We start from the raw sequence: 23,581 nt of genomic DNA on the forward strand, positions 1-23,581 counted from the left end.
TTATTTTATTTGATGCTTCAAATCCATCCAGCTGGTTGAGAAGCTCCAGCATAGTCCGCTGCACTTCACTGTCACCATTGCCACTACCAGTTTAAATGCAGAAAGTAAAACGGTACACGAGGCAAACCTCCTTTATCTCTTTAATTTGCTGGTCAAGACCGCCAACCATGTCATATGTGGAATCTGGAACCTTTTCAACTTTCATGAGGTTGACCAATGGATCAACTTTGCTTTGCAAGATTAAATGAAGCACATAACTGTCATTACGGAGAGCAACTCTTGTTGATGGAGTTATCTTGGAGATATCGATATTTTTATCAATGTCAACAACATATTTCCGTTCAAGATGAACCTGGGAAAGAAGATGAGATTGTTTAGATAAAAATGTATTCAAACTGTTTTCAAACCATCTCTTATTAACAAAAAGGCACTCCTTGTGCATGTAATACTCTATTCTCTTGCTAAAATATCATGACGTTTCAAAAAAATAAATAATTAAGGCACAGCTGCAAATTTACAATAATTAAACACATATTACATAAAAATGTATCACAAAAGAATATTTAACAAAATAAACAGAGATGCCAGTGGTATTTAAAAAACTTCAACAAAGTGTAGGCACCCCCATGTGCTTCATAATCCATACAAAGAACAGAGCTGTTGGCTGTGTGTGAAGAACAAAGCCACGGATCAATTATATTCAGGGTGGTGGAGTGAAACAAAACATTAACATGGACACACACTACTTCCATAGCTTCCGCAATGACATGTTTTCCTCAGTCTCCTTCTTCATTACCTTTGCCACTACCATCTCAAAATCTTCTTGTGTTACATTAACCCTCCTCTCCCACAGAGCAAACATCCCAGATTCTGTGCACACAGCCTGCAACAAAAATAAAACGAAAAAAAATCTGTGACAATATGATTATGCACAGAGAAAACACACAATCTTTCACTTTTGAAGACTTTAATAGCCCAGTGCAAAATCTCGTTATGGAATTAACAAGACTATACTTATCATTCTATCCAAATCCATCCAAAAGAGTTGAGATTGTTTAAATTCAATAAAATACTGGCAATCTTTACAAGAATGAAGCTTCTTTTTTACATGCTTGGCAAATACTTACAATAAGTTCCAAAATCTGTTTAAATAGTTGATGTCACAATAAAGAAAAGTACCAAAAACTAAACAACCCAAGCTGCATAATGAAAACACACAGGATACCTTTATTTTATTTGATGCTTCAAATCCATCCAGCTGGTTGAGAAGCTCCAGCATAGTCCGCTGCACTTCACTGTCACCATTGCCACTACCAGTTTAAATGCAGAAAGTAAAACGGTACACGAGGCAAACCTCCTGTATCTCTTTAATTTGCTGGTCAAGACCGCCAATCATGTCATATGTGGAATCTGGAACCTTTTCAACTTTCATGAGGTTGACCAATGGATCAACTTTGCTTTGCAAGATTAAATGAAGCACATAACTGTCATTACGGAGAGCAACTCTTGTTGATGGAGTTATCTTCGTGATATCGATATTTTTATCAATGTCAACAACATATTTCCGTTCAAGATGAACCTGGTAAACAAGATGAGATTGTTTAGATAAAAATGTATTCAAACTGTTATCAAACCATCTCTTATTAACAAAAAGGCACGTACCAGGCACTCCTTGTGCATGTAATACTCTATTCCCTTGCTAAAATATCATTACTTTTGAAAAAAATAAATAGTTATGGCACAGCTGCAAATTTACAATTGAGTGCATTCATATAGGAATATTACTTACCTTAACTAAAACGTTATTCTTCCCCATTACTTTGACAAATAGTGTGTATATATATAACTTTAAGCATGGCATCAATGTTAATATAAATGTGCTAATCTCGACTTTCAACATTTAAATCAAGTTAATTTTATTCTTAGAAATTGGTTTTAAAAGTGTACGAACAAAATTGATTTGAAAGTAGAGGGACAAAATTGATACTATTAAATGTGGGGAAAAGATAACGATGCTCTATATAGAATTAAGGTTTAGGAACTATTTTTAAAAGCATCTGATAAAAAAATTGGGAGATACTTTTTGTCCTTAAAAATGATTTGGTAAGAAATAATCTAAGGGCATCTGTTAACAAGACCCAACTAAAACTAAAACTGTGACAAATTTATAAAAACCAACAAATTGTAGTTTGGCCATTTTATTATTATTATTATTATTTTTTGGAGGGTGGCCATTTTATTAAAGTTACTAAAAAAATTCACACCTAATGATGACATTGGCTTGATTTTGAAAGTTAAGTGATTAAATTGATACAAATAGTATGTCTAAAAAAAAATATATTGATACAATTATAGAAATAGTACTTGAGTGTTAAATTAAATTTAGCCCAAATAGTTTGAAACCAAGTTAGCAATTTAACATTCCATTTATTTTATTTGTTTACAAATCTTTTTTCTTTTTTTGGGTTAAGAATCTACAAATCTAGTTCAAAGTTTACATCTATCGTTGCCAATGGTTGCAAGTTTCAGAACAGCAACAACAACCATCTTTGATGCAACCACTATCACATACAAAATTTTAAGATTCATTCCAAGAAGGTTCGTGGTAGGCACCCCAACGAACCAATGTACTTAGTCTAACACAATACTAGCTGTGTCAGCCAAAAAATAATAATAATAATTAACAACCAAAGCAGTAGTAGCTAGCTACCGGTGGGTTTAACGTCATTCTGGGAGGCTACCATGTCATACTTGAATGTATTTTATGAATTTAGGCTTCATTTATTTAGCACACTTCATACATTCAATAACTCTGTTGGATTTATGGTAAAATGATATCTACAACCAGGTTTTCAAAAGGGGGTATAATCAAATAGTCCCTGAACTCCTACCTTCATGTTTTCCTTACATTATATGGCTTTCGAAAGCATAAATGCATGTTGTCGGGGTTCTGCAATCATTAGTAAAGGAGAACAAATTGCTAGAACAAGATTTTCAATTACAGCCTTAATTTCAAGTAATTCCTATAATTCTATTTAAATTATATACATGAGGACAACTACCTGGCTCACAACAGGCCACCTTATCTCCTAGGCTTTTTTACAAGTAAAAAAAAAATTTGAAACATTGGAGGAATCTTCAATGAGGAATATGGGTGAATCAATCAATTCCACCTCTTATATTTCTTCGTTCCTTTTGATTTTTGTTTTGCCTGCTGAAATGCTTGCCTTTTCTGCTTCTTCAGGGCTTCCTTCTCGGCCTATTAGAGGAACAAAATCTAAATTTCAACTCAGATTGCTACAGCAGAAGCTTATGAAGCTATATCATTTCCTTTCCTGTTTCATAATGCTGGTAATAATAACAACAATGCTTACCTTAGACATCTTCGATTTGGCATTAATTTTAGGAGCCTTCAGCATATCAGCTCGGCCTCACGTTCTACCTCCCTCATCCTCGCATCAAGATTTTTCTCAAGATAATACTGTAATATATACACAAGGTCATAAAGTACTAATAAATTTAGCAATTGGATAATTGCACTGCATGGAGGACAACGTCCAGACTCCCACTAAGCTATGCACATGGGATATGATAATTTTATTTTATTTTTCATTTATAGTTGCATAATGGGCTTAACAATGTCAATAATGTATCTCATGATATGATCACAAATTAGGCCTCAATGGGCTTAACAGACAAGCATACATATTTACACAGGCACAAGTGCAACCCTATGCCAGGAAAAAAATTACACATGTAGATCACTGGATGCATTGAAATAGATCCAGTTTAAGTCATACATCTAACTTCCAAATGATACATAAAATCCACAAAATATTTGTGTCTTCCACCCTTCCTAGAATCTCCTTGGGTCCAACTAAAACTCAACAAATAATCTTTTTTTAGACAAAGGGGTGGAAAAGAAACACCAAAAACCATGCTGAAAAATCAGGCCATTGTCATTAAGAATGACATAGACAAAATCATGTAATGGTTTTTAGTTGTATATTTTGTCTATCATCTCAGCAGTTTTCATTCAGGAAATCACAAGACTTTGTCCAAAAATCCTCAAACTATCACCGGAAATGAAATCCACCAGATTGTGCTGCACTTTCTTATTTCCATTAAACTACAATAGTACTCTTTAACATTATGAAATATATACAAGAGACTAGGAAATTCATGCTGTTGATAATTTCTGCTTTCCATTAAAGTACAATACTACTCTAGTGTATATACAAGAGACTAAGAAAATTATAAATTAATTTTCCAGTTACAGTTTTTTTGTCTTTTTTTTTTTCTTGATAGGTACATGTTCCAGTTAAAGATCTGAAGCACAAAACAGAACTTGTTATGGCACACATAAATGCCAGATATATGTCCACTACGAGAGAATACAAAATCGCATAAGAGCATACAGTTTTAGCTTACCTTCTCACCACCACTCAAAAGAGAAACCTTTCTATCAAGCATATCAGCTTTAAAATTACAACGCCCAAGGAGTCCCTTTATGTCATCACTTCTCCAGTCCTCTGCAGCTTCTACTACTGTCTCAAGCACTGTTTTATTGAAATGAAGTGCCTCAGCCTAAAATAGATGCGGGTCAGTGTCAGTTAGCACAAGCAAACAATTAGCAAAACATACAAACTGCCAATTATATAAAAATATATATGAAGTACATGTATATGTTTGTAAAACCATTGGAGCTTAGAATTAAGCATGAAAAAGTAGAAACACCATGATCATTAGATAAATGGGAGATACAACATTGTAGACACTAACACACCTGATTTTGCTCAAAATAGTTTGGCAGGACATTATGCTCCCCAAGCAAAACTTCACCCCCTCTTGGCTTCTCAAAATCCAAATGATAATTTCGGCAAAGTGCTTTTTCCACATCCATTTCGGCAAAGTGCTTTTTCCACTCTATGTAAAAAAAAGGGTGTGATAAATTTACAAGTAATATAATTACATTAGGAAATCAAAGTGACTCAAGCAGCGCATGACGCTTCATGACAACTGTAATACAATGAATAAAGTCGAAAATCATACAAAGTGAAACCCAATAGAGCTAACTTTAATGCTAAAAAACTCTACACAGTGACACAACAACTTACTGCAAGAGCCTTAGCTGAATCTCCTTCAGTTAAAATGAAGGTACATTTATCAGCAACCCACATAAAAAGCCTACAAAAATTTTGAAGCTACGGCTGTATAAATATAAATTGAGTTTGTTTTCCTGATAAAAATCTCGTTATGCTAATTCAAGGTTGCAATATTTGGGAAACAAGCATACCTTTTTATTCAATTAAGGTTTCAAAACCTTCATTCAGATTAGCTCCAACATATTTGACACTACTTGAACGTGAGAGGTAGGGTCCAAGGAAACCGATGAAAAGGCTGATGAGGTTCTAAAGTTGGATATTCTGGATTGTTGGACTCCAGAAAATCATTACAGATGGTCTAAACCCAACATGTTTAACACTCAGATTCAGTCCATCCGTAGTGATTTTCTGGCGTCCAACAATCCAAAATATCCTACTTTAGAACCTCATCAGCCTTTTCATCAGTTTCCTTGGACCCTACCTCTCACGTTCATTCATCTGCACTAATATCCACTGCATGTGATTGAATCCCCACCTACAAAGAGTCATACAGTAGTCTGTGAGATATATACATAATTACTTCCCTAGCTAAGATCATATACCAAGAGCTCAAGCAACTAAAGGGTACAAACCATCAGAGGATAGGATGGCCCCATAACATGTGACTGTTCAGTACGACGTGGGGGAAAATAAGCAGCATCTCTTTGAATTCCATATTTACAAGAGTCCTGCAAATCAGATTGTTTAAGAATGAATAGATACAAGTCAATCGTTTGAAAGATATTTGAAGAGAATGCACAAACCTCTAATCTCTAAAGCCCAAATACTGATCAGCAGAGAATGCACATATACATAGGGAATTTTTTTTTTTTTTGAAAAGAAGAATTGGTTAACTATTTCACATTGTACCGTAGATATCCTAAAAATTCTATAAAAGCATGAAAGCATGATATGGTGGATGGAGGGGAGGCACATGAAATGAAAAGAGAATATGCCCATCTTTGGCACTTGGCAGGCCCCCAAACTATGGAGCAAGCTCATTATAGATAAGTGGACCACTAACAAACGAGTGGATTTTTTCATCCTCTAGTACTTTTTTTTTTTTGGTTGATCATCTCATCCTATGGTACTTTGATAAAGACATTTCCTTCCCCTCACTAATAGACAAAAACCTAATTAGGTTACTCATCTTTATTGGTTGGAAAGGACATTGTGCATTAAAGGGTCCCTTTCGTCAGTACTTATTTGATACATTTTGCCACCCCTTTGAAACTGCCTGTCTTACAATTACAGCAATGTCATAGGAAAACACCAAAACCTTCCTCCCCTCCCCCCCCCCCCCCCCCCCCCCCCCCAAAAAAAAAGAAAAGGGCTTTCCTTTTAATTTCTACAACCCATCATCAAGCCTATGGTTTATTGGCCAAATAACTTAGACCAACTCAGAATGTAGATATTACAAAGGATATAGGAAATAAAGACAACTAGACAACAGTCATTTATCTTAATATGCGTGTAGTTGCTTGGTAGGATGAAATATCTATTCGAGGGCACTTCTTTGACGTTACTTTCACTTTAGCTTCTACGGCCATTAACCTACATACATGTTGCATTATTTATTAATTTATAGTTGATTTAATTATTTCTATAGAATTCAGGCAACAAGATAAGAAGGCAACAAGAGAATTAATGAGGTTAGTTTTGGTTATATCTTTTTTATTTAAAAGACATTGCATTAAATGATAGTCTCTTAAAAAGCTAGATATTCTAAATAGGACCAACAAAATGAGACAGAGGGATTACTTTTCATACTAACTCAAACCATTTAAACTAAAAATTGAAATTCTATTGAAATACTTCTTCCATCCAAAGGAACCAATAAAGATTGATCCTCATCTAGGAAGATAATACAAATCCTATCCTTGCTAAACGGCACAGCCAAGGTATTTCCTAACAGCAGCCTGTAGTCCAATAATTTCTAAACGAGAGAATATTAAACGAGAGAGAGAGAGAGAGAGAGGAGCTCTAGCCAAATAATCAAAGTAAAAGAATCACTCCTGAGAGAATATTAAGGAATTGAATAAAACAGCCACCCATTGCTTAAACAAAAATGCCAAATAACTCAATTCTATGACTCCAAATTATTAGGCATGCGCTTTTAATAGGAAAGAATTCAATTTCGTTAATAAAGAAAGAAGACCTTGGGCTTACAATGATGAACACAAAGGATCATAAGAATACAAATAAATCAAATGCTCTAAGAGAACCATCATTGATTAGTTTATATATATATATATCACAAACAATGACAGTTTTATGCTAAGAAATATAACCCATCCTCCTGGAGAATTAGAAATATGACACTATTTTTTCTGCTGTTAGAGATAGGCCTCCATATTGCCCAAGGGAGACAGGAGAGACATGCAAAAATGCTATTTGATCAAAACTAAAATGAACAAGGTTAGCAAGTTGCCTTTTTCAGTATTTAAGTCCCTCAAAACTTCCAAAGAAACTAAGATAGAAGATTTCAAGGATAAATAAATAAAGAAAAAGGAAAGAAGAAGAAAACATGAAGCTTTATTCCTCCCTTTTGGAAAGGTGTAAATCTCTGCAAAGAAGGGAAATTGAACCTGACAATTCATTAATTGACCTCATTAATGCTCTCACCATTAACATTATTGAAACTTTACCCTGTGGAAGTAAAGCATAAAATATGTTCAGCAATTGCAACCCCCAGTTTAAGAAAATTCAGGCCAAATCTCTTAGCATCCCAAGTAACTTCATAACTATGACGCTGATACTTCTACAAAGTAATTTTACCTCCAAAGTAACTAATCCCTAGATATGCTTTGATTTCAAGCTCTCAATAAGTGATTTGGCTTTAAGAAGTTCAAAACTACTAGTTGAGAACATATAGTGGAATAAAAAGCCTGCATTTCAAGCCAATCAAAACAAGATGAGAAGACTATGGTTCATCCACAAAATCAAGAATGATTTCTTCTGAACCAGGAAAAGATACTATATACAAATACACTTCCGTTTAATTACAGTTCTAATAACATGTTCCTTTGTACACGACGCTCAAAAGGCACTTCCTCTAGTGTTCATTTCAACACTACAATCAAATTGAAAAGAAATTCTACTTAGAATAATAAACTGTCCATTTGCTTTGAGACAAATTAACAAGCAGAGACAACCATCAAAATAAATATAATCAATTCTAGTAGAGAGATATCTGACCTTAAACTTGGATCGCTCGAGCAAGGAGTGATGAACCAACCTTGAGCACAACTGTAACCAGAGTAGATCAGCTGTAATAACAAATGGATTAGTAGCAATCTTGTATTAGTAAGACCTAATATATAACCCCATCGAACAATTTTAAGAAGCAGAGTCACATATATTGGACCATGATAATAATATATAATAATGAAAACAAGTTGCATCTGAACACATGAAAACAAAATGATATATTTATATATAATATATGTAAATTGGCTGTTCCAAAAATAAGTTTTTCTGATTTATCTTTTTTTTTTTAAATGTGTTTTGTGACTTCTCTATTTCTCAACAAAAAGAAAAGGTAGGAAACGCAAAAACCAAGCTTCAATCGATATCTAATCGCACTTAAAAGATTAAATTTTCTGATTTCCTACATTATCAATATAAAAAAAAAAAGAACAAAATACAAAGGAAAACTTCAAGTGAACAATCCTAAGCACTTAAATCTAATTGCATACTTCAACCAGTCTATTCTATCATCCTGGCTGTTCTGTTTTCTAGTCCTTTCTGAAAACTTGTTCCACCTCAAGATTCTTTACATTTGGAATCTAAAATATGGACGGAGGAGTTCCTTTAAGTTCGAGAGCATGTGGCTTTAAAAAGATGTTTTCTAGAGAAAACTCATGGCTAATGGAACAGTTACAATTTCAGCAGTTAAGTCGTATGCGTTTTCTTCTTTGAATATTTTTTGGCTACATCAAACTCATTTGACCAAGTTTCAAATTATTTGGACAACATATTTGACATTTCAACATTTAAGTCATTCTTCTGTTAAGGTGCAGCATGCAGGAAGGAACATATTTCTGAACTCTGGAAGGAAAACAAAATTAGCTACATAGCAATTAAGTTACAACACCCAACACATTTTCTACTATTGCATAACATAGATATAAACTCATGTCTAATTGGGAATATATTTTCTCATCTTGTTTAAAACATGTACTAAAGAAAACTAATACCAGGGAAATTAGTAATACAGAAATGTTAAATATATGTAAGAAATTGTAAATTACTTCCCCACCCCTGATATTCATATTCGTTCAGGTTCTAGACAAGGCCTACATAAAATTCCTATATACCAAGTAGCAGATTAAAAACTGACATCCACCTACCAAAGTGGCCCAGCACAATTAAGAGTCTTCAAGGTCTAAACTAAATCAAACTGCAATTTTGATCGTATAACACCTCAATGCATATATCAAACTCAGAGATAAAGCAATCAAGACATTCAACCAGACCTTATTTGCAACTGGACCATGTGCAAGGTAAGGTTTTTCATTGCGTAAATGGTGGAAGCCATAAGCAACTTGGGCATCCATTCCTGCATGAGAAACGGATAAAACATAAGAAGATTCACGATAACAAATTAAAAATTCCTAAGTACAAAGAATCTCAAAATGGTTGCCAGTCAGACCAAATGTTTACAAACAAAACTCTTCTTACTATTGCAAGGTTTTTTTTTTTTTTTTGTTTTTTTTTGGGTGTACATAAAAGCATTAATTTAAGGGAACATGTTTGGTACCCTAAATAGTAGCAATGATCCTGAGATTCAATCTACTCTTAATTTTACAGTGTGGTTTCTGAACAAAGTTTGCAGTAGAAGCAATGATTCAATCATTCTTCATTGAACATGATGATTTCTAAGAGTTCAGTTCCTAGGTGAAAAGCCAAAGGAATCAAGATGGATATAGGGATGCACATGAGCACCACTAAGGAATTAGCTTGGCACACAAAAGCCTCCTTTGGTAAGACCCGTTTAATGAATTACTAGGTGCTCCAGCATTCTAGATTTAAATTCAATCCATGGTAATGAGCAGAGAGATGAGCATATATCATAGAAAGTTACCATTCTCCCACCAAGTCCCTAAGTCCCCAAAGTTGTCTTTCGATCTTAATGATTCATCTTTAAAGGCTTTAATCTTGTTCAAAAATTGCACTCAATTTCTATAGAAATTCTACATTTTACAGATGTCAACATTCCTGTCATAATTAACACACTATGAAGGATTAAATTTCTCTTTAAAACTTAAAATTTAACCTATATTTTTACTAGGAGTAAACCCTTTGAATCCTGACACATCACTGGTGAGGTGATTTAACTACTAAAGCAACAACATGACATGACACCTCATGAGGGAAATTCATACTTTAAGACTTTTTTAGCTTAGCAAAATAAAGTTTATCTTTTTCCATAAAAAAGATAAAAAGTTTTATTTTGATCATCTCACATCAGATATGAAGCTTATGTAGTTTATCAAGAATATATTTGGTAGTTAATAAACAATTATATATTTATAAATAACTCCAAAGAAAGCCACAGTTTTAATTTCTTGGTAACAAGGTTGCTCATATTAAGAAGGAAAGCTGAAAGGGAAATATCATAACAATTATAAATGAGTTCATTAAACTAGAATTCATTTTAAATTACTGTAATTTAACTATAAATTCATACATATGACAGTAAGAGACACCTATTAGTATTTATAAAATTCTAGAGAACATTTATACAGAGATTATTCAACAAATGACAGATGAAAGCATCAAAACTTTATTTATACAAGGGCATTAGATCTGCATCAACTACAAGCTCTTAGTTGTAAGTAAAAAAAAGGACATGTGGATAGGCAGGAACACTTGTACCAGAAAGAAAAATAGTTCCTGGTAATGAGCAGAACTGCACAATTAGCTTTCGAGCAGAGACTGCAATAGGGCAGTCAAGCCAGTAACCTTCACGTGAAAATTTTTGCCTAAGTGCCGCATATAAGTTCACAAGCCACCCAATATGACCACTTGAAATCAAAACATCACGCCAAGCAGGACCAGGCTACAAGCAGCATGAAAAGCGAACCCAAAAAATGTAAATGACTATAAACATAAGGAGCTTTAAATTATTATGTGATCTAGCAAGAGGTTTGTACAGAACATAAAATGAAAATTATAGACAAACATGGCATTGATGTAGACTATATTATTAAATTGTTAAGATTGGCTTTTTGATCCAAGTATAAATCCCTTCTGTTTTTTCTTTTTCCTTTTTTGATAAGATGTTTTGTTGGAAAACAAAAACAACAACAAAATAAAACCTTCTTCTTCTTTTTTGTAAAGAAATTTTAAGGAACTTATCTATCAATTATAAATGCTTTCAATCAGCACGTTTAGTTTCAGATCAATCTTACACACACACACACACACACACAGATCATTACCTGCACTAAGGTACACTCAGATCGCTTAGATGAATCAATATCAAGCCTAGCTCCAGCAGAGAAAACATTTATACTGGTTTTCGTGCTATTGTTATTTAAATGGAAATCCCAGTTCAGGATCTGAAGCATGAGACGCAATGCAGCATTACAAACTTTAACCTCAGGTACTTCAGATTTGGATTCCACTATCCTATTAGTGACACTTAAAGCAGCATCTCGAGCCCAACAGTAGAACATCTATCATTAAATAGTATCAAAACAATGACAATGAATGTCAGAAAGGGGGAAAAAAAAAGAGACCTATTAAAGCAGTCCATGTAATGACAACAGCTCGTTCTGGAAGGAAAAATACCATATAGTAGGAAAAATGCTTCTTTTTTTTTTTAATATTTTTAAAAAGGAGACAAAACAGAAACTGAAAGAACCTTCAAATAGTCAATCTCTAATGACCGCCGGCATTGCTCATGAAACTCCCTCGGAAGGCCCATGGGCACTTATTCTTGGGCTCTCCCTTAATCTTAAGCTTTCAAAGATGATATTGTTTCTCTAACCACACAATGGTTGCGCCATCAAATTCCAACTATGTTCTCCACCCAAATAGAAGGCAACGAAGGAAATCCTATAGGTTGCAATCAGAAATAATTCAAGTAAATCATTTTTCAAATAAAGGTCCTCACACCAAAAATCATGCCAAAACCGAATTCATGCACCATCCCCCACAAAGAATTTTATATAACACAAAAAAGTATCCCAACCTCCTTGAATGCCCCAAAGACAAAACCCCTATGAACCTCTAACCTAATCCATGATCCAGCCCCCCCACCCCCCTCTTCCCCTAAGCTTCACCATATTTGGGAGAGATAACACACCTTCAAAGCTACTCCCTCTCTACTCCAAATCTCCATAACCATTTGCCTAGGAGTGCCTAATTAAATGTGCTTGACTTATGCATCCCCAACCCTCATCCCCTTGAAAGAGAACACACAATACCACAATCAACTTAATGAAACTTTCCAGCAACTTCCATATCCACCCCTCCCCCCCCTTCTTGCATTTTATAAGATTAAACTTAGAGAGTGGATTTAGTTAATAGATAACATACAATTATATATAGAGTAGTGCTCATGCAACAACACCAAGGATAAGCTTACAAACTTACAATGAAATAACTGTTTTGCTAATGTATCAGTAGGCATATATTCTGCAACAAGTAACCTCTCATCACCGTCACAGCAACAACCAAGTTCATCATTTACCCAGCTGACCCAGCCTTAACCAAGCTTAAACATTTCTGTTTAAAAGGAAAAGGGGAGGTGAAGAAAAGAATAATCAATATAGACAATGCTAACTCCAACTGCTATGACACAATCCTTGTTTTCAATGAGTGTCTTGATTTTATATTTTTCTTTTTCTTTTTATCCTTTTCAATTTTAATTGTAGATCTTCCACATCCACATTCCTTGATTTCTTCTTATGTCAAATGTGGTTAGAGATATATTAACAAAAGCACATTTTTTTAGGGAAAACAAGTGAAGAAAGAAAAATTATGGAACATTTGTGTAAAATGATATCAGTTACCTAACCGGATCAATCCAAACCAGCCTTAACACAAGCTCAAACATTATAAAGGAAAAAGGCACATAAGAAATAGACACACTTTTAACGAATCTATTATAAGGATTCTAAGTGTAAAGCAAAGAGTGCCGTTAAAGATACAAAAGTATACTTGCTAAATGCATATAAATGCAGAGGCAGTAATACTATGGAAAACACACAAATAGAGATACATACAACCCCTGAGTCAAGCCATATCAGATAAAATCAATATTATGTTAGGTATAAAGCCAAGGATTGATGCATACCATCAGGTGTATCTTCTCCTAGAGGGGGTACTATGTTATTCTCAGGCATTCTTTCTTGCAGTCCAGGTGTCTCTTCCATGTCCATTTCTACCTGCCAGAATTACATGTAAAATGAATCTTAGATCAAAGCAATTAAAACACTGACTAAAAAGTTCTGCTTTCCATAGGAAATTAATTAATAAGAAGCACAACACCAAACAATGAGAGGCTATACGAGATATATAGATACACAAACAGAGTAGATTTTACAATTTTTTTCCTTAAAAGGCTAAACTATTCCTATAAATTATACAGCAAAAGAAATGATCTGTCAGGAAGATTGCACTAACTATAAGCACCAACTATTCTGTATAAATAAAAGTGAAGAAAGCTTTAAATTCATACTGACAAATCTTGAGTGGTATGGAAACTAATTTTGATTGGTCCGGATTGAGATGACTATAACAGCCCTAAAATCCAAAAAAAAATAAATACAAATAAAATCATTCCTCAATTTTGAGATAAGTTTTTCTACTTCATACAGAGAATTACTAAATGCCATCATTGGGACCCCAACAAAGACACCTTTTACCATGACCAGGAAAAAGCAAGCAACACAATTGAACCACTAGACCATTCTTGCGCTAGAGCATCATTTAAACAGACTTTACATGCAGGATGCCACCTAATAAAATGTATACCAATTTGAACAGGAAATTTGACAGCTTCACAATAACATAGAAGAACACCTTCCTCAAAATATGACAGCTCAGAAGCACACCGAGACCTTACACACAAACAAGACACTGAAAACTACACAAGTAAGCTTGGCAAAACAAGTGCCACCAGCACAATTGACCTTACACCTGACACATTGCCACAGGGACTTTTCATAACTCACTCATAAGTCATTCCTAATATCTGAAACACGTATATTAAGCTTTCAGATACCTTTTTTGAATCTTACGCCGTCTCGTATAATGAGGAGGAGGTCTTGCATGTCCTTCGTCAGATGCCTCAGGCCCAACATTGTGTCCATGTTTGTGCCCCCCTGTCCCACACGGAGGTGCCTTTGATATGCGTTTAGGCCGAGCTTCAGCCGCTGTAGGTAACCCAACCGCCTGCTCAGCCTGAACATGGGGTGCGTCAATGGCTGAAGAAGGGGTACTAAACGAACTATGGGAGGGTGGCTCCTGCTGCATGTCAGGTGGGGTACCCAGGTCAAAGGATGGAATGGGTGACAGCTGAAGAAATGACTGTGGGGTGGGTGGACGGACGTCAGACCCATCACAAGGAAGTGGGGTGGGTGGAGGGATGGTGGGGCAAGGAGATGGATGGGGGGTGGGTGAAGGGATGGTGGGCGTAGGGGCTGGATGTGGGCTACGTGAAGGGATGGTGGGCGTAGGGGCTGGATGTGAGCTAGGTGAAGGGATGGTGGGCGTAGGAGCTGAATGTGGGTTGGGTGAAGGGATGGTGACGGTAGGGGATGGATGTGGGGTGGATGAAGGTATGGTGGGGCTGGCAGATGCATGTGAGGTGGATGCAGAGGGATCGGGGGCAGGGACAAGCTGGGGGGTAGCAACAAGCGGACGAGATTGACATCCGGCCGGAGCTGTGCTCGTGCTTGGGCCGGTAGGCATAGCTGCCTCCTCAATCGGGGCCTCAGGGATAGGAGGTTGGACACGTGTCATCGCCTGCACTGCCGTCAGCACCTCAGTAATGTCGTTGTGGTCCTCGGTGCCCACTGGATGACGCCTCAACAAACGGACATATCCTTCAATCTGCACATGGAAAAACCACACATATTAGACCTGCAATACGAAATCAACAATGCCAATTGATAATAAAATAAATGTTGGTTCTGCTACTAATAATTGCAAATTAAAGGGAGATGAAGTGCTAAGCAAAAAATGTAGTAACAAACATCATGCTCTCTAAACAGTGGTTTCATGGTAAGACACACAATCTATAACATGTAGAAGACATTGAGAAGTTACCAGCAGAGTCACTACAGCACCAGGCCTATCGATGAACCTCCGAGTCACCCTTTTGAACCAGTCGTGGTACTCGTGCTCTGGAGGCATATCACCAAGCACAGCTTCGCAACGCCGATCAAAGCGATTACCCCACTCAAGGATATGCGCAGCATGCTTCTGCATCCAATTAACACCGATCTTCCCCCTCAAATCAATGCCATGAAGCACTTTGTCAGTGTTAACAGCGCGGGGAATTTCTTGGATCATCCCGAATTGACGAACAACACGATCCGGTGTATGTTTCTCTACTAGGTGGAAACATACAAGCGGCACCCTTGCCGTCCATACGGCCCTCCCTGCAACACACCACGGCGGGAGGTCGTCAAAATGAGCTTCATATGGCTGCCACACCACCTACAATAGCCAAAAAAGAAGTACACAACACATTAGGGAACAATGTTTATATTTCAAAGTTCACGAAACCTATATGGACGTTCGTAAAAGCGTAAAATAAGGCATTTTCATACCTGGTCTGGCAACATGGAAGCTAGTTGCTCGCGATACCTGTCCCTGAAGATGTGGGCGGGCCTATTTTTCTTGTTTGGGACCCACAACCACCTACAATCAAGAAGAATGGATCAATAAGTACTGAGATAATGTTAAAACTATAATGTAATCACATATATTAAATTAAAGGAAATATACGGAAATTGAAATTTGAGGGCACTTTGTAATCACTTAAGATGAAGAAATAAGAGGAAATTGAAAGTAAGGTGGAGGGTGAGGTCATGTGAATTGCAGTAGTAATTAATTCAAAGTTAGCTTTTTTATACTTTTTATTTATTTATAATTTTATATGCTTATATTTCTTTATATATTATGAGTCAAAATCCATATAATTTATTGAGTCTTAAAACTATAAGTCCATATTTCAACTAATATATCAATTTCAAGTCTAAAACTCTACCCAATAATTATAATAATACTATTGATTCTCAAAAAAAAAAAAAAAAACTATTAAAACAATTTTTCTATTAAAATATTCTAAAAAAATTACTATTAAAAAACAGAAATATAAAAGCTCAAGTTAAATATTGCAGTACTAGTTTTATTACTTATATATTACGTGTGGACCCACATAAACAAAGCCTAAAACTTTTTTTTTGAAGTCTCTTTGTCATTTCCAACAACTAGTCACATGCTAGGTTCACAAAACAAGAAAGAAAACACAAAACAAGGCAATGAAAATTCAAAATAGAATTGAAGAAGGACTAGCGAACGAAGAGAAAGAAGAAGAAGAAGAAAAAGAAGAAAGAAGAAAAAGAAGATGAAGTAGCAATAGCAACTGCCTCGCCTCAGCCTCTCCACACAACTTGACTGAAAAGCTCATATGTTTAAATAGCTTTCACACTAGTGTTTTATTTTGATCTTTCTTAAATACAGTCCTAATGAATCAGGATGGGCCACATATATTCTCAATTATATATTTCTTGCCTATTAGTGACACTTAAAGCAGCATCTCGAGCCCAACAGTAGAACATCTATCATTAAATAGTATCAAAACAATGACAATGAATGTCAGAAAGGGGGAAAAAAAAAGAGACCTATTAAAGCAGTCCATGTAATGACAACAGCTCGTTCTGGAAGGAAAAATACCATATAGTAGGAAAAATGCTTCTTTTTTTTTTTAATATTTTTAAAAAGGAGACAAAACAGAAACTGAAAGAACCTTCAAATAGTCAATCTCTAATGACCGCCGGCATTGCTCATGAAACTCCCTCGGAAGGCCCATGGGCACTTATTCTTGGGCTCTCCCTTAATCTTAAGCTTTCAAAGATGATATTGTTTCTCTAACCACACAATGGTTGCGCCATCAAATTCCAACTATGTTCTCCACCCAAATAGAAGGCAACGAAGGAAATCCTATAGGTTGCAATCAGAAATAATTCAAGTAAATCATTTTTCAAATAAAGGTCCTCACACCAAAAATCATGCCAAAACCGAATTCATGCACCATCCCCCACAAAGAATTTTATATAACACAAAAAAGTATCCCAACCTCCTTGAATGCCCCAAAGACAAAACCCCTATGAACCTCTAACCTAATCCATGATCCAGCCCCCCCACCCCCCTCTTCCCCTAAGCTTCACCATATTTGGGAGAGATAACACACCTTCAAAGCTACTCCCTCTCTACTCCAAATCTCCATAACCATTTGCCTAGGAGTGCCTAATTAAATGTGCTTGACTTATGCATCCCCAACCCTCATCCCCTTGAAAGAGAACACACAATACCACAATCAACTTAATGAAACTTTCCAGCAACTTCCATATCCACCCCTCCCCCCCCTTCTTGCATTTTATAAGATTAAACTTAGAGAGTGGATTTAGTTAATAGATAACATACAATTATATATAGAGTAGTGCTCATGCAACAACACCAAGGATAAGCTTACAAACTTACAATGAAATAACTGCTTTGCTAATGTATCAGTAGGCATATATTCTGCAACAAGTAACCTCTCATCACCGTCACAGCAACAACCAAGTTCATCATTTACCCAGCTGACCCAGCCTTAACCAAGCTTAAACATTTCTGTTTAAAAGGAAAAGGGGAGGTGAAGAAAAGAATAATCAATATAGACAATGCTAACTCCAACTGCTATGACACAATCCTTGTTTTCAAGCTATTATAAAATGAAGAAGTTGATCATATAATTATTATTTTAACACTTTTCCTTAATAAGCATTAATTTTGAAATGATGCATTTCTTTTCAGCGTATACGTAACATATTGGTTCATTCACTATGGTACAGTTAAGTTTTTTGATATAAGTTTTGATGATTACTCTCCGGAGGAGGATCAAGGCCTAGACTACAAAACTGTATGGTCTAAACAGTGCTGAAATTTTTAGTAGACACAATTTGCTGGTTTAAGAGAGTTCGGTTAGAGCTGTAAGATAAGGCATCAATTGAATTATGTGTGACAATAACCCTGCAACCTGTTAGTCATTTCAATATGACTTCAGAGACTAATATGTTACTGTCACAATTTGCTGATTTAAGAGGGTTTGGTAGGACCTGTTGGTCATATCCAATATGACCACACTGTCTAATATTTACTTTTTTTGGTGGCTTTTGGGGATCATTATAATTTTTCTGAAAAATCCAGCATGAAACCCTGTAGCTCTATGGTGGCTTTTGGGGATCATTATAATTTTTCTATCCATTATGTATTTGTTGTTTGAATTACCTCTGTTTAGACAGATTGATAACATTCACCAGGTGTTCTCAAGAAACATTGCTGGATAAAGCTGACAGGTTAGGACAGCCTAACTATCAATTCCATATTAATCTGATAAGATTTTTTAATGTCACAAATCATAAACTCAGATTGAATGTAGGTCTGCCAATAATGTAGTTATGTTTCCCAATTCGCCTTAGACTAATGTAAATGACTCTGCTGTTTTTGTTATTTTTGTTGCCGGAAGATTAGGCTTTGCAAAATCTGGAGCTAGGAGTTTAGCCTTTGTAGATGATAACAGTTTTGAGTATGATGATATTATTGTATATAAGGGCCAATTCTACAAAAAGACAATCAAATCAAAAAGACAATCAAATGATACCCTTTGGCAGAACTACATGGTCCAAATAAAAGTAGCAATGAACAGGGAAACAAGGCAAGTTACGAACACGTCTATCAATAAATATTGTAAACATGACAATTACATTGACATGCAGTTAAGTATTTTAACTATATCAAAACCTTTGCAATCAAAGAGAAACATACATAGGTGTAGAGGTCAAGGGAAGCAGCCACCGCCGTGGATCCGTGCACCACAGCATGCTCTCCGGCCAGTATGACTAATACCTTACATATTGTATCAAAACCAACATTGGTCTCCACGAACTGGTTCTTCAGATCTCCATTCAGTGTAACAGGTACACCAATCACCTGTCAAATTAATAGAAGTTCTATTAATAGACTGTGGTATCATAAAAATATATCTAGATTAAAATAACAAATGATGCAAGGAATAAAATTGCAACAAATATCCTTATTTGAGGCATTCACCTAGTTCCAATAATGTAGGTTCAAACCATATTGAAAACAAAAATAATCTTATGGAAATGTGAAAAGAGAATTAATAATGGAATACAGTGTGTTGTTTCACATTAAGCTTTCAGATACCTTTTTTGAATCTTACGCCGTCTCGTATAATGCGGAGGAGGTCTTGCATGTCCTTCGTCAGATGCCTTGGGCCCAACATTGTGTCCATGTTTGTGCCCCCCTGTCCCACACGGTGGTGCCTTTGATATGCGTTTAGGCCGACCTTCAGCCGCTGTAGGTAACCCAACCGGCTGCTCAGCCTGAACATGGGGTGGGTCAATGGCTGAAGAAGGGGTACTAAACGAACTATGGGAGGGTGGCTCCTGCTGCATGTCAGGTGGGGTACCCAGGTCAAAGGATGGAATCGGTGATAGCTGAAGAAATGACTGTGGGGTGGGTGGACGGACGTCAGACCCAGAACAAGGAAGTGGGGTGGGTGGAGGGATGGTGGGGCAAGGAGACGGATGGTGGGTAGGTGAAGGGATGGTGGGCGTAGGGGCTGGATGTGGGCTAGGTGAAGGGATGGTGGCAGTAGGAGCTGAATGTGGGTTGGGTGAAGGGATGGTGACGGTAGGGGATGGATGTGGGATGGATGAAGGGATGGTGGGGCTGGCGGATGCATGTGGGGTGGATGCACAGGGATCGGGGGTAGGGAGAAGCTGAGGGGTAGCAACAGGCGGACGGGATTGACATCCGGCCGGAGCTGTGCTCGTGCTTGGGCCGGTAGGCATAGCTGCCTCCTCAATCGGGGCCTCAGGGATAGGAGGTTGGACACGTGTCATCGCCTGTACTGCCGTCAACACCTCAGTAATGTCGTTGTGGTCCTCCGTGCCCACTGGATGACGCCTCAATAAACGGACGTATCCTTCAATCTGCACATGGAAAAACCACACATATTAGACCTGCAATACGAAATCAACAATGCCAATTGATAATAAAATAAATGTTGGTTCTGCTACTAATAATTGCAAATTAAAGGGAGATGAAGTGGTAAGCAAAAAATGTAGTAACAAACATCATGCTCTCTAAACAGTGGTTTCATGGTAAGAAATACGGTAACATGTAGAAGAGATTGAGAAGTTACCAGCAGAGTCACTACAGCACCAGGCCTATCGATGAACCTCCGAGTCACCCTTTTGAACCAGTCATGGTACTCGTGCTCTGGAGGCATATCACCAAGCACAGCTTCACAACGCCGATCAAAGCGATAACCCCACTCAAGGATATGCGCAGCATGCTTCTGCATCCAATTAACACCGATCTTCCCCCTCAAATCAATGCCATGAAGCACTCTGTCAGTGTTAACAGCGCGGGGAATTTCTTGGATCATCCCGAATTGACGAACAACACGATCCGGTGTCGGTTTCTCTACTAGGTGGAAACATACAAGCGGCACCGTTGCCGTCCATACGGCCCTCCCTGCAACACACCAGGGCGGGAGGTCGTCAAAATGAGCTTCATATGGCTGCCACACCACCTACAATAGCCAAAAAAGAAGTACACAACACATTAGGGAACAATGTTTATATTTCAAAGTTCACGAAACCTATATGGACGTTCGTAAAAGCGTAAAATAAGGCATTTTCATACCTGGTCTGGCAACATGGAAGCTAGTTGCTCGCGATACCTGTCCCTGAAGATGTGGGCGGGCCTATTTTTCTTGTTTGGGACCCACAACCACCTACAATCAAGAAGAATGGATCAATAAGTACTGAGATAATGTTAAAACTATAATGTAATCACATATATGAAATAAAAGGAAATAAAAGGAAATTGAAATTTGAAGAAATAATGTAATCACTTAAGATGAAGAAATGAAGAAATAAAAGGAAATTGAAAGTAAGGTGGAGGGTGAGGTCATGTGAATTGCAATAGTAATTAATTCAAAGTTAGCTTTTTTATACTTTTTATTTATTTATAATTTTATATGCTTATATTTCTTTATATATTATGAGTCAAAATCCATATAATTTATTGAGTCTTAAAACTATAAGTCCATATTTCAACTAATATATCAATTTCAAGTCTAAAACTCTACCCAATAATTATAATAATACTATTGATTCTCAAAAAAAAAAAAAAACAAAACTATTAAAACAATTTTTCTATTAAAATATTCTAAAAAAATTACAATTAAAAAACAGAAATATAAAAGCTCAAGTTAAATATTGCAGTACTAGTTTTATTACTTATATATTACGTGTGGACCCACATAAACAAAGCCTAAAACTTTTTTTTTCAAGTCTCTTTCTCATTTCCAACAACTAGTCACATGCTAGGTTCACAAAACAAGAAAGAAAACACAAAACAAGGCAATGAAAATTCAAAATAGAATTGAAGAAGGACTAGCGAACGAAGAGAAAGAAGAAGAAGAAGAAAAAGAAGAAAGAAGAAAAAGAAGATGAAGTAGCAATAGCAACTGCCTCGCCTCAGCCTCTCCACACAACTTGACTGAAAAGCTCATATGTTTAAATAGCTTTCACACTAGTGTTTTATTTTGATCTTTCTTAAATACAGTCCTAATGAATCAGGATGGGCCACATATATTCTCAATTATATATTTCTTTGTTCTAGGGGTTTCTGTTGAACTTTATATTCTCAGTCATAATGCTAACTCTCTTTACATGAAAACATCCAACTATATAAGTAACATATTATATTCCTTTTTGATTGGCCTTCCAACTGAGTTTTCTCTACTTCTTTTAATCATTACGTTGTTTCGATATCTTCTCTTGCTTCTTATAGGCACAATCCCCAAGTTCCAAACTGAAAAGGAATATTTAGATTTATATTGTTTGAAATGGCTTTCATCTTGAATAGACAAATCATTGATGGGATTGTGGCTGCATTGTTGACAGCCTCAATCCTAGTGGAAATATGCATATAAAGATGGTAAAACAAATTTCCACATATAGATGCATTTGTGTTTGTGTGTGTGTGTGTGTAATGCATTGTAGTTGTCAAATATAGAATCATATTGGGAATCAATTATTATTATTATATTCTTTTTTTGGTATTGTGCATCATAATGTGCAGACATTTTGAAAATTTATATAATACTATAATTCATATAATAATTATACATATATAATAAAATTAAAGCATTTATGCTGATTCACCTCTTACTCATTATATGTAGTGTCTTTTACATTCTTTATAAATAACCTAAAGACTCTCTCTATGAGTGTTACTGATTACAATAAAACCTTTATAAAAAACCTAAAGAGACTACGACTTCAAATAGCAAATAAAATTCCTCAAGAAGAAGTTAGAACCAAATAGAAAAAGAACTCAAAACATAATATAAGACTCGTGCTTTGGTGAAGACAGTATGTTATAGCAGTATGAGGTAGAGACTTACTTCAGGGATAGTGGACCACGTACTGAAGGACCGTAAGCACCCACTGGCGGGCCTCGCTCAACTGTCGGGCACAAATAGGGGAACCTGGCCCATGCCCAGTACTGGAGCAACAGCAAGCACCCACCAATCTGACTGGTGTCCTCGCTTGCCCTGCATAGCTCTCGATACAACCATGCAAGGCAAGCACTTCCCCAACTGTACCTCCGTGGATTGTGAAGGTTTTCCAACTGCTGCACCCACATTAGATGCACCCTATCGCCGGATTTGTCCATGAATATTGTGTCCCCCAATAGCGGTAGGATGTAGCATCGTGCGTACTTATGCAGCTGATCCTCTTCAGCATCAGGCGGCAATGGGTTAGCAACTTCCTCCAAAAGGCGGTTGATGAGAATCCTCTGCCCATCAAGTTGCTTATGGTTATTTTGAGTTACAAGTTGAAAACCAAGGAAGTCCCGGCACACATTCACCCAAGTTTTTTGTGTGCTCCCTGATATAGCGTCACCATCAACAGGAAGCCCGAGAAGAACCTCCACATCCTGCAATGTGATGGTCACCTCACCATGTGGCATGTGAAAGGTGTGAGTCTCGGGCCGCCATCGCTCCACTAAGGCCGTTATCAGGCCATTGTCAATCTCTCTACCTGGGACCCACAGGAGTCCCTCCAAACCAACTGTGGTGATGATGTTCCTCACTCGGTCGTCCA

At 36.6% G+C, this 23,581-nt stretch overlaps 5 protein-coding genes and 3 long non-coding RNA genes across 10 annotated transcripts; all 8 read right to left on the reverse strand.

Annotated features, from left to right (window-relative positions):
- Window positions 1-91: 91 nt before the first annotated feature.
- LOC115986108 (26S proteasome regulatory subunit 8 homolog) lies at window positions 92-1,816 on the reverse strand. The gene is made up of 4 exons (XM_031108967.1): window positions 1,790-1,816; window positions 1,355-1,579; window positions 797-883; window positions 92-352 (listed from the first exon to the last, which is right to left on the reverse strand). Exons 1-4 carry the CDS (start codon window positions 1,814-1,816, stop codon window positions 92-94), a joined length of 600 nt encoding a protein of 199 aa, XP_030964827.1.
- A 1,389-nt stretch (window positions 1,817-3,205) lies between these two features.
- LOC115983670 lies at window positions 3,206-3,616 on the reverse strand. The gene is made up of 2 exons (XR_004090157.1): window positions 3,375-3,616; window positions 3,206-3,259 (listed from the first exon to the last, which is right to left on the reverse strand). It is a non-coding gene; the product is annotated as an uncharacterized LOC115983670 (long non-coding RNA).
- Window positions 3,617-4,407: 791 nt separating this feature from the next.
- Window positions 4,408-4,918, reverse strand: LOC115983212 (ABC transporter F family member 5-like). The gene is made up of 2 exons (XM_031105855.1): window positions 4,787-4,918; window positions 4,408-4,587 (listed from the first exon to the last, which is right to left on the reverse strand). The coding sequence occupies exons 1-2, from the start codon at window positions 4,901-4,903 to the stop codon at window positions 4,423-4,425; spliced, it is 282 nt and encodes a 93-aa protein (XP_030961715.1). The 5' UTR covers window positions 4,904-4,918; the 3' UTR covers window positions 4,408-4,422.
- A 2,706-nt stretch (window positions 4,919-7,624) lies between these two features.
- On the reverse strand, window positions 7,625-9,725 carry LOC115983213. Of its 2 annotated transcripts, XR_004089913.1 has the most exons (4): window positions 9,623-9,725; window positions 8,343-8,413; window positions 7,923-8,032; window positions 7,629-7,793 (listed from the first exon to the last, which is right to left on the reverse strand). It is a non-coding gene; the product is annotated as an uncharacterized LOC115983213 (long non-coding RNA). The 2 variants fall into 2 exon arrangements; XR_004089912.1 differs by having other exon boundaries at window positions 7,625-8,032.
- A 988-nt stretch (window positions 9,726-10,713) lies between these two features.
- On the reverse strand, window positions 10,714-12,314 carry LOC115983211. Its single transcript, XM_031105854.1, has 3 exons — window positions 12,016-12,314; window positions 11,591-11,827; window positions 10,714-11,208 (listed from the first exon to the last, which is right to left on the reverse strand). Exons 1-3 carry the CDS (start codon window positions 12,076-12,078, stop codon window positions 10,975-10,977), a joined length of 534 nt encoding a protein of 177 aa, XP_030961714.1. The 5' UTR covers window positions 12,079-12,314; the 3' UTR covers window positions 10,714-10,974.
- A 471-nt stretch (window positions 12,315-12,785) lies between these two features.
- On the reverse strand, window positions 12,786-15,186 carry LOC115983210 (vegetative cell wall protein gp1-like). 2 transcript variants are annotated; one of them, XR_004089911.1, is made up of 3 exons: window positions 14,383-15,186; window positions 13,453-13,543; window positions 12,786-12,881 (listed from the first exon to the last, which is right to left on the reverse strand). XR_004089911.1 is itself a non-coding variant. In XM_031105853.1 (2 exons), the coding sequence occupies exons 1-2, from the start codon at window positions 15,120-15,122 to the stop codon at window positions 13,540-13,542; spliced, it is 744 nt and encodes a 247-aa protein (XP_030961713.1). In that variant the 5' UTR covers window positions 15,123-15,186; the 3' UTR covers window positions 13,302-13,539. The 2 variants fall into 2 exon arrangements, 1 of the variants encoding a protein (XP_030961713.1); XM_031105853.1 differs by lacking the exon at window positions 12,786-12,881 and having other exon boundaries at window positions 13,302-13,543.
- A 50-nt stretch (window positions 15,187-15,236) lies between these two features.
- LOC115986109 (serine/threonine-protein phosphatase 7 long form homolog) lies at window positions 15,237-16,020 on the reverse strand. The gene is made up of 3 exons (XM_031108968.1): window positions 15,935-16,020; window positions 15,429-15,821; window positions 15,237-15,242 (listed from the first exon to the last, which is right to left on the reverse strand). The coding sequence occupies exons 1-3, from the start codon at window positions 15,947-15,949 to the stop codon at window positions 15,237-15,239; spliced, it is 414 nt and encodes a 137-aa protein (XP_030964828.1). The 5' UTR covers window positions 15,950-16,020.
- A 4,869-nt stretch (window positions 16,021-20,889) lies between these two features.
- On the reverse strand, window positions 20,890-22,901 carry LOC115987677. The gene is made up of 3 exons (XR_004091186.1): window positions 22,879-22,901; window positions 21,108-21,198; window positions 20,890-20,994 (listed from the first exon to the last, which is right to left on the reverse strand). It is a non-coding gene; the product is annotated as an uncharacterized LOC115987677 (long non-coding RNA).
- Between the last annotated feature and the right edge of the window lie 680 nt (window positions 22,902-23,581).

The sequence above is a fragment of the Quercus lobata genome, chromosome 4 (assembly GCF_001633185.2).
Source record: "Quercus lobata isolate SW786 chromosome 4, ValleyOak3.0 Primary Assembly, whole genome shotgun sequence".
Taxonomy (NCBI): Eukaryota; Viridiplantae; Streptophyta; class Magnoliopsida; order Fagales; family Fagaceae; genus Quercus; species Quercus lobata.